The following is a 12815-nucleotide window of genomic DNA, read 5'->3' on the forward strand; positions in this document are numbered from 1 at the left end:
TCCTAAAGCCATGGCCTTAGGATTGAGTAGATCACTATGGGGTGCAGGGGTTTATTCTCAGGAAGCACTACCTGGTAAGGATGCCTTCTCTAGGAGGAAAGGTAACTGACACGTTCATGCTAACTCATTACTGATGCTTTCTGATGGAACCAGGGACATGGTGCTTCACTAAAAAGGCCAGATTCAATCAGCATCCAGCTATGATTTAAAGTGACGACCCAAGGTCCTTATCACCAAACATGCACCCACGTGAACAACCATTGTGAGGTCTCTTCTGTTCCGACACTGTCTCTGATGCCCATTTCTTTTGCAGGGTTTGATTACAGGCCCATTGAGGAGTGCCTGCAGTTCATAAACCAATACGAAGCTAGCTGCATCCTTAAGTCTCAGAGCAACATCTTGCTGAGTCTATATTCCTCTTTGGCAATCTGGTAATACAGGGGTCTCATCAGATACTTCTCTGTGTTGGGGCTTTAGCTCTTGCACTCTTTTGTGTGCTGTGGGGGAAAGAACCATGATCCTGTAGGTATGGAATTGGGTGCAGAATTCACTCCCTGCTGCAGAATCTATATATTTTTAAAAAATAAAGCCAACATTTTCCAATTTGGGGCCTAAATTCCGGCATTTGGATAGAAGCGGCCTGATTTTCATAGCGTTGAGCATCTGCAGCTCCCATTGACTTTAATGGAAGCTACAGGTGCTCATCTGCTCTGAAAATGAAATGGCCCTTTCATGTAACTGCCTAGGGCACATATGGAATTAGGGCGACATTCACCCCTGTGCAGAGGCCAGCACAAAACCTTGTCTCCATTTAAGTCCCTCTTAAACCCTCAAAATAGGGGAGGCTCTTTTCTCATTTGTCCCATTGTAATGAGTGGCTCTGCAAAGCCACCTGCGGCTCCTTCCAAGCTGCTGTAAGAATATAAGCGGGGTTGTTGAGTGCAATATTAAAGCAGCCTTGGCCGTCGGTGAATAGAAGAGGTTGATGACTTCCTTCCTGTTTGTTTGGAGGTTTGGCAGACTCCAGCACTGGGATCTGTTCGAGGACAATTTCACAAAGGCCCAGTGGTTGGTGAGCAGAACGAATGTGTCCCTTTTTGGCACTCATGGCTTTTTTAGATTCCTGGAATGCCAGGGGCTGTTGCTACGGAGAGTCATGGAAGACATGCCCGAGAAGGTCCGGGAGACTCGCAGCTCAACGCTCAGGGTGATTTTTCTTTTATGTCAATCCCAGTGCATATGTAAGGGAAGGACTGGTAACAACCAGGCCTGGTCTGAGCAGGTATTGTGCATGCATAGCTCTTCCACTTGGATCTGTTACATGCCGTTCTCTTCCAGTCCTGGTATCCATTATACTCGGCCTCCACGTGACTCTGCCAATGCACACAGCACCCTCTGCTAGTCCAGCCCACGTGCCCATATAATTCTGCCAATGAACCTCATTAGCCTTTTGCAAAAATTCCCCATGGCTTCTCACAGGGAGTCAGCTCCACCAGGATCAGCTACATAGAAGCCCTAGTGTAGACAGGCTGCTGCCACCATTTTAAGCACCACATCCCCAACCCCCTACTCAGAGCAGGTCTATTCTCCTCTCTTTAGTACTTTGAAGAATTCCTTTCTCGCTGCTCGACGAGTCCGGTCTACCACACGAGGGTTTAAAGCCTGAAAGCCTCTGTTAACCTCCTGGGAGATGAAGATAAGAGCCAGGTCCCTTTGTCGAAGGGTCTCAAACTTTCGGCCACTTCCCACAACAGGCTGGAGGAAACGTCTCTCAGTGTGAGCCCTGACAGTGTCCAGAACAAGGTGAGCCGTGACTCTTCCCTTTGAATGCCAGGGGAGCTGAGCTCTGGGGTGCCAATAGAAACAAAGTGGGCAATTGTAGTTGCAGTGCAATGGGCATCCAGTGACAACTTGGTGTAACTTTCGTTCTGAATGTAACAATAACATGACGGACAACACCCCTGGGTGCAGTTGGGTCCCAAACTACCATGTTTACTAGTGCACACAAATGTGCAAAGCCTAGCTACATACACCGTCTTGCTCTGTCTCTGACTGGTTTTCTGGTGGCTTCTAAAACATAAAACACGATGAGCACCACTAGAGGGCTTACAAACTATTTAAAGGGAGTCTATCATTCACTATATAACTTGTGGAGGGAATTGTCAGGGTCAGCAGTGGAACTGATGTAGGTACACAGAGATCCCACCGGAGAAGTCTTTGTTGCAGGTTCACCATTTTGGCTCCCCCATAAATTTCCCCCTATGATACAGCCCCTGCTAAACTGCAGATTTAGTTAATTAAGAAATGCAGAGATTCAGCATTAAGGGGAGCGGGTCTAGGTTTCATCTGCTTCTTTATTTTCCCTGGCCCTTTATAGACCCCATGACACCTGTGCATCCAAAAAGACTGACAAGAATTCCCATTGCAGCCCTTTTACTGCTGCTCCAACTTGGTCAGCAGGGGCCACTGTGTAACATGAGTTTCAACTTCCCTTCTCATGACCGTCTGACCTGATGTTCTTAGCCCCTGTGGCCTGTGCGTCAGAGATCTGGCTCTCCCACTGTATAGGGCACAGATGCCATGACAGAACTAGCAGTAGGAGGACAAACAAGGTGCACTTTGCTTTCTGCTCTTCGGTAACTCAGGCAAACACCTTAAGCTGAACATTTTCTCCTTCTCCCGTCTTGCCCTCTTGGGCATCGTCTCAGCCTCCACTATTGTTATAAACCATGCTGAGAAGATTTCCTGTTTTGTTCACAGAATCAGAGCTCCGGCAGAGTCAAAGAGCTGAAGGACAGCAAAGATCAGGATGAAGAGGGCACACGAGAATACATGAAATCTGTCACATTGAGGCTGAAATCCGAACCCAGGCTGGAGGAATTGACCTTTGTTCATCTCCAGCTGGGGCAAACTCCCGCATCCCCCACACATGCTGCCCACTGGTGAGCCTATGGAATATATCAGCACTGCACCCCGCACCTTGCCCTCAATGTCCAGAAAACCCCAGGTTGACGATGACAAAGTCTGAGGGGGCAGGAGAGACTGTCCGAGCTGGGACATTGCTGGGTAGGGTGGAGGGTTTGTTGGAATTTGGAGCACGTACATTGAAAACCTGCCTCGTCGTGGCTCAGAGGCCAGCAGAGAATTTTAGGAGGGATACTGGAAAAATGGGGAAAAGTGACACAAAGGGGTTCTTTTCTTTTAGTCTTCGTAGTTCAGTGGTGTTTGTGGGACCCTGGAATGATTTGGGATAACTCTGTAATTCTGTGTAGCCCATGAAAGCTCATGCTGAAATAAATTTGTTAGTCTCTGAGGTGCCACAAGTACTCCTGTTCTTTTTGTGGACACAGACTAACAAGCCTGCTACTCTGAAATCTGTATTTAAGGGGTATGATGACACTGCAGTCAAACACCAGGGACTGGCTTGTGTTAACTGACTCGGCTTGCAGGGCTCGGGCTCTGGCTGTGAGGCTGTCAAATTGCAATGTGGCTATTTGGGCTAGAGCCCAGGCTCTGAGGGGTCTCAGAACCAGCTGTGGGTGTTTCACTGTAGTGCAGACATACCCTAGGATAACCTGGGAGTGGGGCAAGGTTCTGTGACAGTCCTACTGAGACCCCACTTCCAGCATATATCTCCTGATGGGAGTATTGAAAACTCGCACCTGAACCCTTGGGCGGTGGATAGCAACAGTCCTGCTATGGAATCTGTTCCACTGTTCTTCCAGGAACTCATTCCTCCTGTTAATGCACTGGGAATTGCTGCAAATAGTCTTCCCCAACATAATTCTTCTCCTGCAGGGACTAGCCACCATCGTATCAATTGCATAGATTTTAATGGAAGCTGCGACAGTTTGAAATGTGTATAGTTCATAATAAAGTTATTTAAGACATATTTATAATGTGCCATAGAAGTGAATACAGAGTGACTCTCAGACCTACCCACAGTTAACTCTGCATTGCAATACAGTTTTACTTTGCACAATCATATGCTCTTCGGTGAGGCACAAGGCACCAGTTTAGCAAAGCACATGAAGTCTCATGGAAGTCAGGAATTAACGTTAAGCACGTGCTTCGGTGCTTTGCTGAACTGGGGCCGAACACAGGGAGGTGATTGAAAGGTAGCCACTGTGGTGTTAACTGAACTGTTAGAGAAGTTATAAGACTGAAAAGGAAATGTAGCATGTTCTTATATTTCACAGCACTTCCCTACTGGGACGCTGTGGCCGCTCTTATCAGAGGGACCCAGTTTCCTGACGGGGGAGTTTATAGCTGCCTATCACTAAAAATAGAGCCACTAGAGAAAGTAAATGTCCCCCATCCTTCCACTGCATTTAGTTCCCAGTGGCTGAATCCTGCTACTGGGCTATCCTAGCAGTGTAGCTGTTTTTTCCAGGGAGGTTTTTTGAATCTCTGTCCCAGTCCTTTGGATCCATTCCCTCCTTCTTTGCTCCTTTTCACTTGCTTTGCACTTGTACCCCCATAGCCCCATGTTACAGTGCAGTTCCTCTGGTTGTGGGACTCCCTGCAGCACCTGTCATCCTTGCTCCTGCTGGGCAATGCAGGTCAGTAACTCTCCCCACCAAGGAGCGAGTGTGTTACCACCGGAGCATTCCCTGCACCTGCCTGGCCATGGGGACAAGAAACAGGAAATTGGACACAGGCCTATCATAGAGTAGTTCAGAGCCTTATTGTGCCAGTAGGCCACCAGGTAAATAAGCCTCACACTACAATTTTTATGTAAGATGATGCACTGTAGTAATACCCAGAGGAGCTAGTGACAACCAGTACAGGATGTATCTTCCTTTCAATTCCAGATGCATTCAATTGTCAGTGACTGTAGTTTCTGCGTTAGCAGTTCAGAAGAAGAACTATGAGAGGGACACTAGATTTCATGGTTAGGGACACTGTTTCTCTTTAGTCTCAGACCGAGGAGGTGAATCTCCAAAGATGATGGTTGCATACTCCATGGTGCCTGAGGAGAACAGGACAGCTGAATGTTTGGCACCTTTTGGCTTTTGTGGAAGCTCCACGTTGTCATATGTGACATCATCTGGCTTTGGCTTGGGTGGGAGCCTTAGCATGGCATATATTATACCATTCTTCAATTCCGCATCTGGGGTGGCATCTCTGGAATGTTCTTCATCCTTTTGGAAAGCCACAAATAATAGGAGAATAAATCGAAAGTCATCCTTTTTAACATTTCCATTTCCTGAATATTAAGTTTCACTTTACCACAGTTAAAAATCTCCTCTCTAGAGGTTGAAACTGGGGGAGTATGGGAAAAGAGAAATACGGTTCTCTGGGGTGCTCAGAGAACACCCCCCTATATGAATCCTATATTAAGGACTGAGGAATTGGACTGAGGCACTTCCCATCTTGCCTTGTTCAGTCAGGGATAGCTCAGTGGTTTGAGCATTGACCTGCTAAACCCAGGGTTGTGAGGTCAATCCTTGAGGGGGCTATTTGGGGAACTGAGGTAAAAATCTGGGGATTGGTCTGCTTTGAGCAGAGGGTTGGACTAGATGACCTCCTGAGGTCCCTTCCGACCCTATAAGTCTATCTAGCATTCAAGGATCTCTGAAGTTAGACCTCTGAGCTCATGCTGATCAGATTCAGGGACATTAAACTTCATGCAACTTGTGGTCATGGCAATATTTGTATTACAGGCAGACAAACAGAAATACAAGAATCCTGATTCCCATCTGCCTGCTCTAAACACTAGACAATCCTGCTTCCATCTGCTTCAAATAGCTATATGGAGGAGATGGAACAAAGTGCTAGAAATACCAGATCTTCAACCTACCTGCTCTGCTGCTAGTCTGCAGTCAGGGTATTCACCAAAATTCAGCCCGTTCCCTACTGTGAAAGACAGAATCTCAATTTAATGGAAAAACTGTACCTAACCCTTTGTATTTTTATATACAATTAAAAGTGGGTCATGGGATGAAGGATCTAGCACAACTCTCCCCCCACCCCATTTCCATTCAGCATGACCCTCACCACTGTTGATCCAGGCCAGTGGGAAACAAACCCAAACTGCATGAAAACTGGACAAGTGACAGAGATGTACCTCTTTTTCTCCCTATGGTGAAAATAATAGCCACGATAGCAATCAGTGCACTGCCAACCAGGAAGGAGCCCAGTGCCAGGACAACATAAAGAATTCTGCAAGGAAATGCACAACATCTGCATTAATATTCTTGGCATCAAAGGTGACCTGGTTAATTTGGGAGGGGACTCTGTGTGTTGGAAACTGGATTAAGGCTCCAAGATCTAAATTCAGCATGCAAAAATCACACTGTCTGCTTGTACCTTGATGCAGTTCCACTGACGTCAATGGGGCTACGCTGACTGATGCCACTGGAGGATGCGACCCTGCTGTATTTTCCCAGGGTTGCTTCATGCAAGGGATAAACTCAGGAGTTTGAATTATTTTCTAGCACTTGCTGGCAGTGCTACTAGAATTCAAAGGGTGCTGTACCCCCTTATTAGGATGCTGTATCCCCTCCATGGGTCCGTCTTTCATCAGGGTAATTATCAGGGTCCTCTCTGATCAGGCCTGGTAATGGGTCTCATTTGACATGTGATATTGTTTGGTCTTACGCTGTGTTCTTAATGCAAGAGACAGAGAAGGCAGCACAGCTGGGCTCTGGGCTTATCCCCTAAGTATTCCTATGGAGTGGAAAGAACAGACAGCTCCACTCCTTCCCTAAGGGCCTGATTCAACTCCTACTACTGCCAGTGGGTGCCTTTCCATTGCCTTAAGGGGGTTAGATCAAACCCTGTAAGAGACTCAGAGGATTTTGTGTGTGTGTGTGTGTGTGTGTGTGTGTCTTTACAAGTCCACCCTTTTAATCTGCAGCAGACCCAGAAAATCTCCTCTGGGGACCCTAAAGTCTTTTGTTTGTTTGATGTTCATACCTCTGCTCCTTTTTGCTGGCCACAGTTGGGTGGGCGGTTTCCCCCTCGTTAGTGGGAGGCGAAGTAGACTCATTAATTGTATCATAATACACACTTTTTCCTGAAAATAAACACAAGAGTGAGTGACCCTCCCCTGCATGGCCCTGGCCTGCTCGACATTCTGGAAGTGATGGGAAATCACAATGAGTCTTTAGAGCCTCCTCGTACTAATCCTGAGTGATCGCTTGTTGGTTAGCAGTGAGAATGTGACAATGGGGTATGATACAGGAGTCCATCCTGTGCCCTTTCACCCAGAGGAGTCCTAGCCCTGAGGTTTATCGGAGTGTAGTCCAATAATCCCTCAAGGAAGTGCTGTGCATTCTGTCTAGGTTGTTATATGGTGCCCCTCACTGTAGTATCTGAGCAAAAAAAGTTTAGTGTCAATACCGCTGGGAAGTAAGTAGCAGATATGGAGCTAGAACTCACATCTGCTGATTCCCAGGCCCCCACACCACCCACTGGTCTATGTTTTTTCACTGGAGACTTTTACAGCTAGTATAGAAAGCCTTGGTAAATTTACTAGAAGGAACCCTGGAATGCCCAGAGGGATAGTCTAGACAACCATTGGTTTCCATGCACCCAACTTTGCCAATTGCTGAGTGCCTTTGGTGAGATGGACCTGGTAGGTCAGATGAAAGGGAAAGCATGGCTACTGCTGGAGAATACATGTGAGAAGGGACCGATAAGCCACATATGGACCAAAGGTCCCCTTGGATAAGGATCTGAGTGCTCAGCTTCTGATCTGACCCTCTTCAGGGTTATTGGGATGGAAGTGTCTTGGGGACAAGCTATCTCTTGTGAGGCTCCATTTTCAGTCTAGTCAGAAAGACCACAGGAATAGCTTCTCCCAATTTATTTCTGTGTCCTATACTGGCTCAGAGTAGGAAGGGCGGAGAGGCGTGAAAATGGGTATTGAACATAAGAACAGACATACTGGGTCAGACCAAAGGTCCTTCTAGCCCAGTATTCTGTCTTCCGACCATGGCCAATGTCTAGTGCCCCAAAGGGAATGAACAGAACAGGTAATTATCAAGTGATCAAAAAAAAGTTTAATATTTGTGAACTGTAACAAAGGGATGAGTTCAGTCAGAGATTTGGGCAACATTCAGATCAGTTCTGGGGCCATTTCATTCACTGGTGTAAATTGGGGTAGGTCCATAACAACTAATGATTCTGCTCTGATTTACGTAGGACAGAGGATCTGGCCAAGTTTGTTTATAATACTAGTAAATTCAGAAGTTGTCTCTGGGTCTCCTGCAATTTCCCTGCTCTGAGGAGCCCATCTGAACTCTGCCCTGTAACCACATCCAGCAGGGGATGAGAATTTGCTGACTTTTAAGGGAAGGATAGTTTTCTTTGAGTAACTCACCCAAAACATTCAGCGTGATCATCTTCAGTAGCATGGTACTTCCCTGAAGATGGGTCTCACAATGATACTCCCCCGAGTCACGTAGCTGGAGCCCCATCAGTGTCACTATAATCACTCTGTTCCACCGGTCGATCTTTATCCTGGTCCTTCCTTGTGTATTAACAATCTGATCGAACTTAACGCTGACGACAGGTTGACATCTGGTTGCGGTTATCATTTTGCACCAGGTAAAATTATTAGGTCTTCTGCTGTTGTCCATCACAAAATAAGAACAATTTAGGGAGATGGAGCCTCCTTTTTTGGCAGATAGCCTCATGGGAGCTGGAGAGAGAAACCAGTGACTGGTTATTGTGAGAGCAGGAAGGAAAGAGACATGTCTTGCAGATCTATAAATGCCCCCTGCATCTAAATGGGAAGACAAAGGATCAGACCAAACTCCAGCCCAACAGGACCTTGCAAAAGACATAGAAATCATCTCTCCCAGCTCAAGGAAAATATATCCTAGGATTGTTTGTGCACAATTGCCATTGGAAAACTGCACATCAGTCACCACGAGGCAACCCTGAACCAGCCTGAGCATCTGCTAATGCAGCCACCACTCCCAAAATGCACCTTCACAACAGGCCTCTCTGCTGCTGGCAGTCTTAGCATCTGAGAAACCAAGAACTGAATGAGCCATGAAGAGGGGACACCTCCCTCGTCCCTAGAATGGAGGACCACCCAGGACAGGGCTGAGATAGTTTGGCTGGGGCAGCATGGGAAAACTTGCACTGCAACTGACCACATTGGGCTTCCCCTTTGTGTCAGGATAAGGGTCCAGAGGTGTCATTGCAGCACCTTTCACCAGCAGTGACAACAAACAACACTCAAACAGGACAGGGATGGTGTGAATGAAGAAGCCCAGTCTTGTTACTGATTATCCCAGCTAGTAACCAGAACTTCAAATTGGGAGTGGGGTTTCTCCAGACCGTGGGTTTCTATCCCACCTGGTCAAAGATTTTTCTGTGTAAAAGGTTCAATTTTTGATGTGAAATGGCTTTTTGACTAAATAGGAAATTTGGGGAAAATATTAATTTTTATAATTTTTTAAAAAAAGTTTAAATTGAACAATTGAAAACAGAAAACAGTTTTTGTTGTTTTGATAAAAAGGCTAAAAATGTTGTGTGTTTGGGGGGGGGGTTGGTCAAAATTATTCGAGGGGTGGGAGGAATAGGTTCCTAACCAGCTCTTCTTTTTACCAGATATGTGATAAGTTGTCTGTCTAAATACATGCATATATGAGTATGATACACATGGTGTTTCTATGTCTAGATATGTAATTGAAGGTTGTTATTGTAACCATTTCTCTTTATAATATATACTGGGAAACTGACATCTATAGACCCGTGTTTTCTTTGGAATAGGAATGGAGCATTAGTCTAATTTGGAATATCCTGGTTTGAGCTGATATGTGTCCCAACTAGGTCACGACTGGTCTTTAGCTCACCATCATAAGAAACCGTCACTTTAATAATTTTCAATGGGATTATTGTCTGATGATCGAAAACCCCGCACAAGTATGTTCCTGAATCCTCTATCCGGAGCTCCGTCATGGACACAGAAATCCAGCCTGTTCCTGAGTTTGTTAGATGGACCCTTCTTTTTGGTGCAATATTTAGGTATTTCTCTCCTTTTGCTTGGATGCTCAGGAAGATTCTGCTGTTGCATTCCCGGTCTGACAGCATCTTGCACCAGAATTTCTCCTTTGGTGAATACTTGTCATTATTGTAGTAACAGTTTGTACTGAAAGGACTTCCCTGTACAGCTGGCACCAATTCCAGCTCCTCTCTTGCCAGGCACGGCCCTGCCAAGGAAAGAAAAACATCGGTGAGAATGACCTGCCCATCAGTGCTGCTACTTCACGCTGTTGTGACTGGTTCTCCAGGCTCCCATCTCTGTCTAAAGGAGCTTCTGTGCTGAGACTTGAGCCATTGCCACTGCCCAGGGGCGGCTCTAGGCATTTTGCCACCCCAAGCATGGCAGGCAGGTTGCCTTCGACAGCTTGCCTGCGGGAGGTCCCCGGTCCCGCAAATTCGGCGGCCGCCTGCGGGAGGTCTGCCAAAGCCGCGGGACCAACGGACCCTCCGCAGGCAAGCTGCTGAAGGCAACCTGCCTGCCGCCCTCACGGCACCCGGCAGAGCGCCCCCCTGTGGCTTGCCACCCCAGGCACGCTCTTGGTGTGCTGGTGCCTGGAGCTGCCCCTGCCACTGCCTCCTTCCCATTCAGCTTCTCAGGTTCTTCTCCACTGTGAAGCTTATGTGCCCTGATCTTCATTGCAGGCTAGCATGTGAACTAGGCTGGCTCTGTCTGTTAAACTGGCACTGGTCTGATCATCTAATCCTCTAGCTATCTTGCAGGATTGTTCCCTACAGCACATTCTCTGTTACTTTCTCCAGACTCCTGGCACCCAGTTCCTAGGTTGGTTTGGAGACAGGAATCCCTTCTAGCATGAGGAGAGCCTGTTTCCAAAAATTGGGGTTGGTTAAACCCTCCCTGAAATCCACTTTATGGCTTTTCATTCCACTATAACATATGCAGTGACTGAGGGAAAATATGGAGACCCAGCAAACCAAGCATTTCTCGCCATTGCAAATAGCTGGGTGCCCAATTTCCTTGCCTGCTCACAACCTGCCAATGTGATAAGTGCAAGAGCAAACAAGTGCAGCATGCTACGAATGCAAGAGCAAACGGAATGTTCTGTGTCTACGGGAGGGGAGGGACGATCTCTCGTGCCTTACCTGTTAGTGCCAACAGTAGAAGCCGGGCTGGGAAACGGCCCATCCTGTAGTGGGAAGCGGTTTAGATCTCGGAGAGGCGCAATGCAGCTTTGAGGCTTTTTTGTCGCTGTGAACATGGGTTGGCAGTGAACTCCCTTTGTCACTGTCTGTGTCGTCATGCTCCAGAGTGACAGTATAGTTTGCAATTGTTGGAAAGATGCTTTTACAACAGTCCTATTCTGAGCCATCACACAGGAAGCCTGTGTTCTGGCGATCCGCTGTTTCTCATTTTAGCACATGTTTAGATATCTGTTTTGGGGGAGTGAGGGGAAAAAATAGAGAGATTAACACATGTTGTATTTTTAATGACATTTGAAGCCTTGGTGTATAGCATATGAACAGCTTTCAATCCCTAGATCACAAAGCACTTTATAAAGGGGCAGTGGTGGCTCCAGGCATCAGCATGCTAAGTGCGTGCTTGGGGCGGCAAGCCATTGGGGGCGCTCTGCCGATTGCTGCGAGGGCGGCAGTCAGGCTGTCTCCGGCGGCTTGCCCGCTGGTCCTGCGGCAGGTCTGCTGAAGCCGCAGGACCAGCGGACCTCCCGCAGGCGTGCCGCCCAAGCCACTGGACCAGTGGACCCTCCGCAAGCAAGCCGCCAAAGGCAGCCTGCCTGCCGTGCTTGGGGCGGCAAAATACCTAGAGCTGCCCCTGTAAAGGGGTGAATTAGCCATAGCTACATTGTACTCTGAGGGAAACAGAGATGGGTAATTCCTTTACCTAGTGTTACACAGCCAGTCAGAGATGGGAGCAGAACACAGGTCTTCTGAGTCTTAAGCCAGGGCCTAACTCACTAGGCCATGCCATCTCCTTAGTAGAACACCCCCAAGTTTCTTCCCATCAGGGTCCCTTGTGTCATTCTCTAGCTCTGTGTTTGGGATGCTGACCTGGAGGTGATAGTTTTGCTTAAAGCCATACAAAAGGAAGGAGGATTACAGTGCTGAGGAAAGGAAAGCGGGCTCATGTTGGTTGGTCTCTGTGTGGGAGATTGGAATGCACGGCTTGGCTCAGCTGATCCATCCAGTCCTATTGGCTGTTTTGGGATGCGTCTCTCTCCATCTCTCCTGTTGAAGCTGTTCCAACTTTGTATAAACAGTGACCTGTTCATTGGAACAGCTCATTGGGCACTCAGATCTGAGATGACTGCCATAACTGCCGGGCTATTGGTTATTCTGTTCTCTCTTCCTATTGGATGTTTCACAAAAAACTTCAAAAGGGCTCGGTTTCATCCCAGTGTGGCAGGGGAAACATTTTGAAATTTTGACATTTTTCACAGGATGGGAAAACCAGCACTAGTCTTCGTGGTGTGTGTGTGTGTGTGTGTGTGTGTGGGGGGGGGGAATATGGACTTGTCTACACAAATATTTAGTTGGAAGCAAGCTGGTGTGAGACCCACACTAGCCCACATGGTTAGTCCCTGTGCAGCTTCTGATGCGCATTAACAGTTCGTTGGTGTGTTTTGATCTAATCCTGTTTCAAAGACGAGTAGATCAAAGTGGATTGAGCTTCGGCAGGGTCACATGGGCAGTTAGTCTGTGGTGGGCTAGTATAGCATATGCTCACACCTCAACTTGCCACAAACCAATTGTGTGCATTGACAAGCCTTGAAAGTCAGTTTTGTTTGGCTCTGCCTTGGGTTTACAACCAGTGCCGGGGAAAGGAAAGCATTGCT

General features: G+C 47.2%; 1 protein-coding gene and 1 pseudogene across 2 annotated transcripts; one reads left to right on the plus strand and one right to left on the minus strand.

The window, feature by feature from the left end:
• Positions 1–3313, plus strand: part of LOC115651271 — a 32979-nt pseudogene extending 29666 nt beyond the window's left edge.
• A 503-nt stretch (positions 3314–3816) lies between these two features.
• LOC115650874 (trem-like transcript 1 protein) lies at positions 3817–12436 on the minus strand. Of its 2 annotated transcripts, none has more exons than XM_030561410.1 (8): positions 12031–12436; positions 11107–11394; positions 9816–10172; positions 8330–8650; positions 6922–7021; positions 6071–6165; positions 5804–5859; positions 3817–5144 (listed from the first exon to the last, which is right to left on the minus strand). In XM_030561410.1, exons 2-8 carry the CDS (start codon positions 11147–11149, stop codon positions 4896–4898), a joined length of 1221 nt encoding a protein of 406 aa, XP_030417270.1. In that variant the 5' UTR covers positions 11150–11394; positions 12031–12436; the 3' UTR covers positions 3817–4895. The 2 variants fall into 2 exon arrangements, with proteins under 2 accessions (XP_030417270.1, XP_030417269.1); XM_030561409.1 differs by having other exon boundaries at positions 11864–12436.
• Positions 12437–12815: the final 379 nt, after the last annotated feature.

This window comes from Gopherus evgoodei, chromosome 4, assembly GCF_007399415.2.
Source record: "Gopherus evgoodei ecotype Sinaloan lineage chromosome 4, rGopEvg1_v1.p, whole genome shotgun sequence".
Lineage (NCBI taxonomy): Eukaryota > Metazoa > Chordata > Testudines > Testudinidae > Gopherus > Gopherus evgoodei.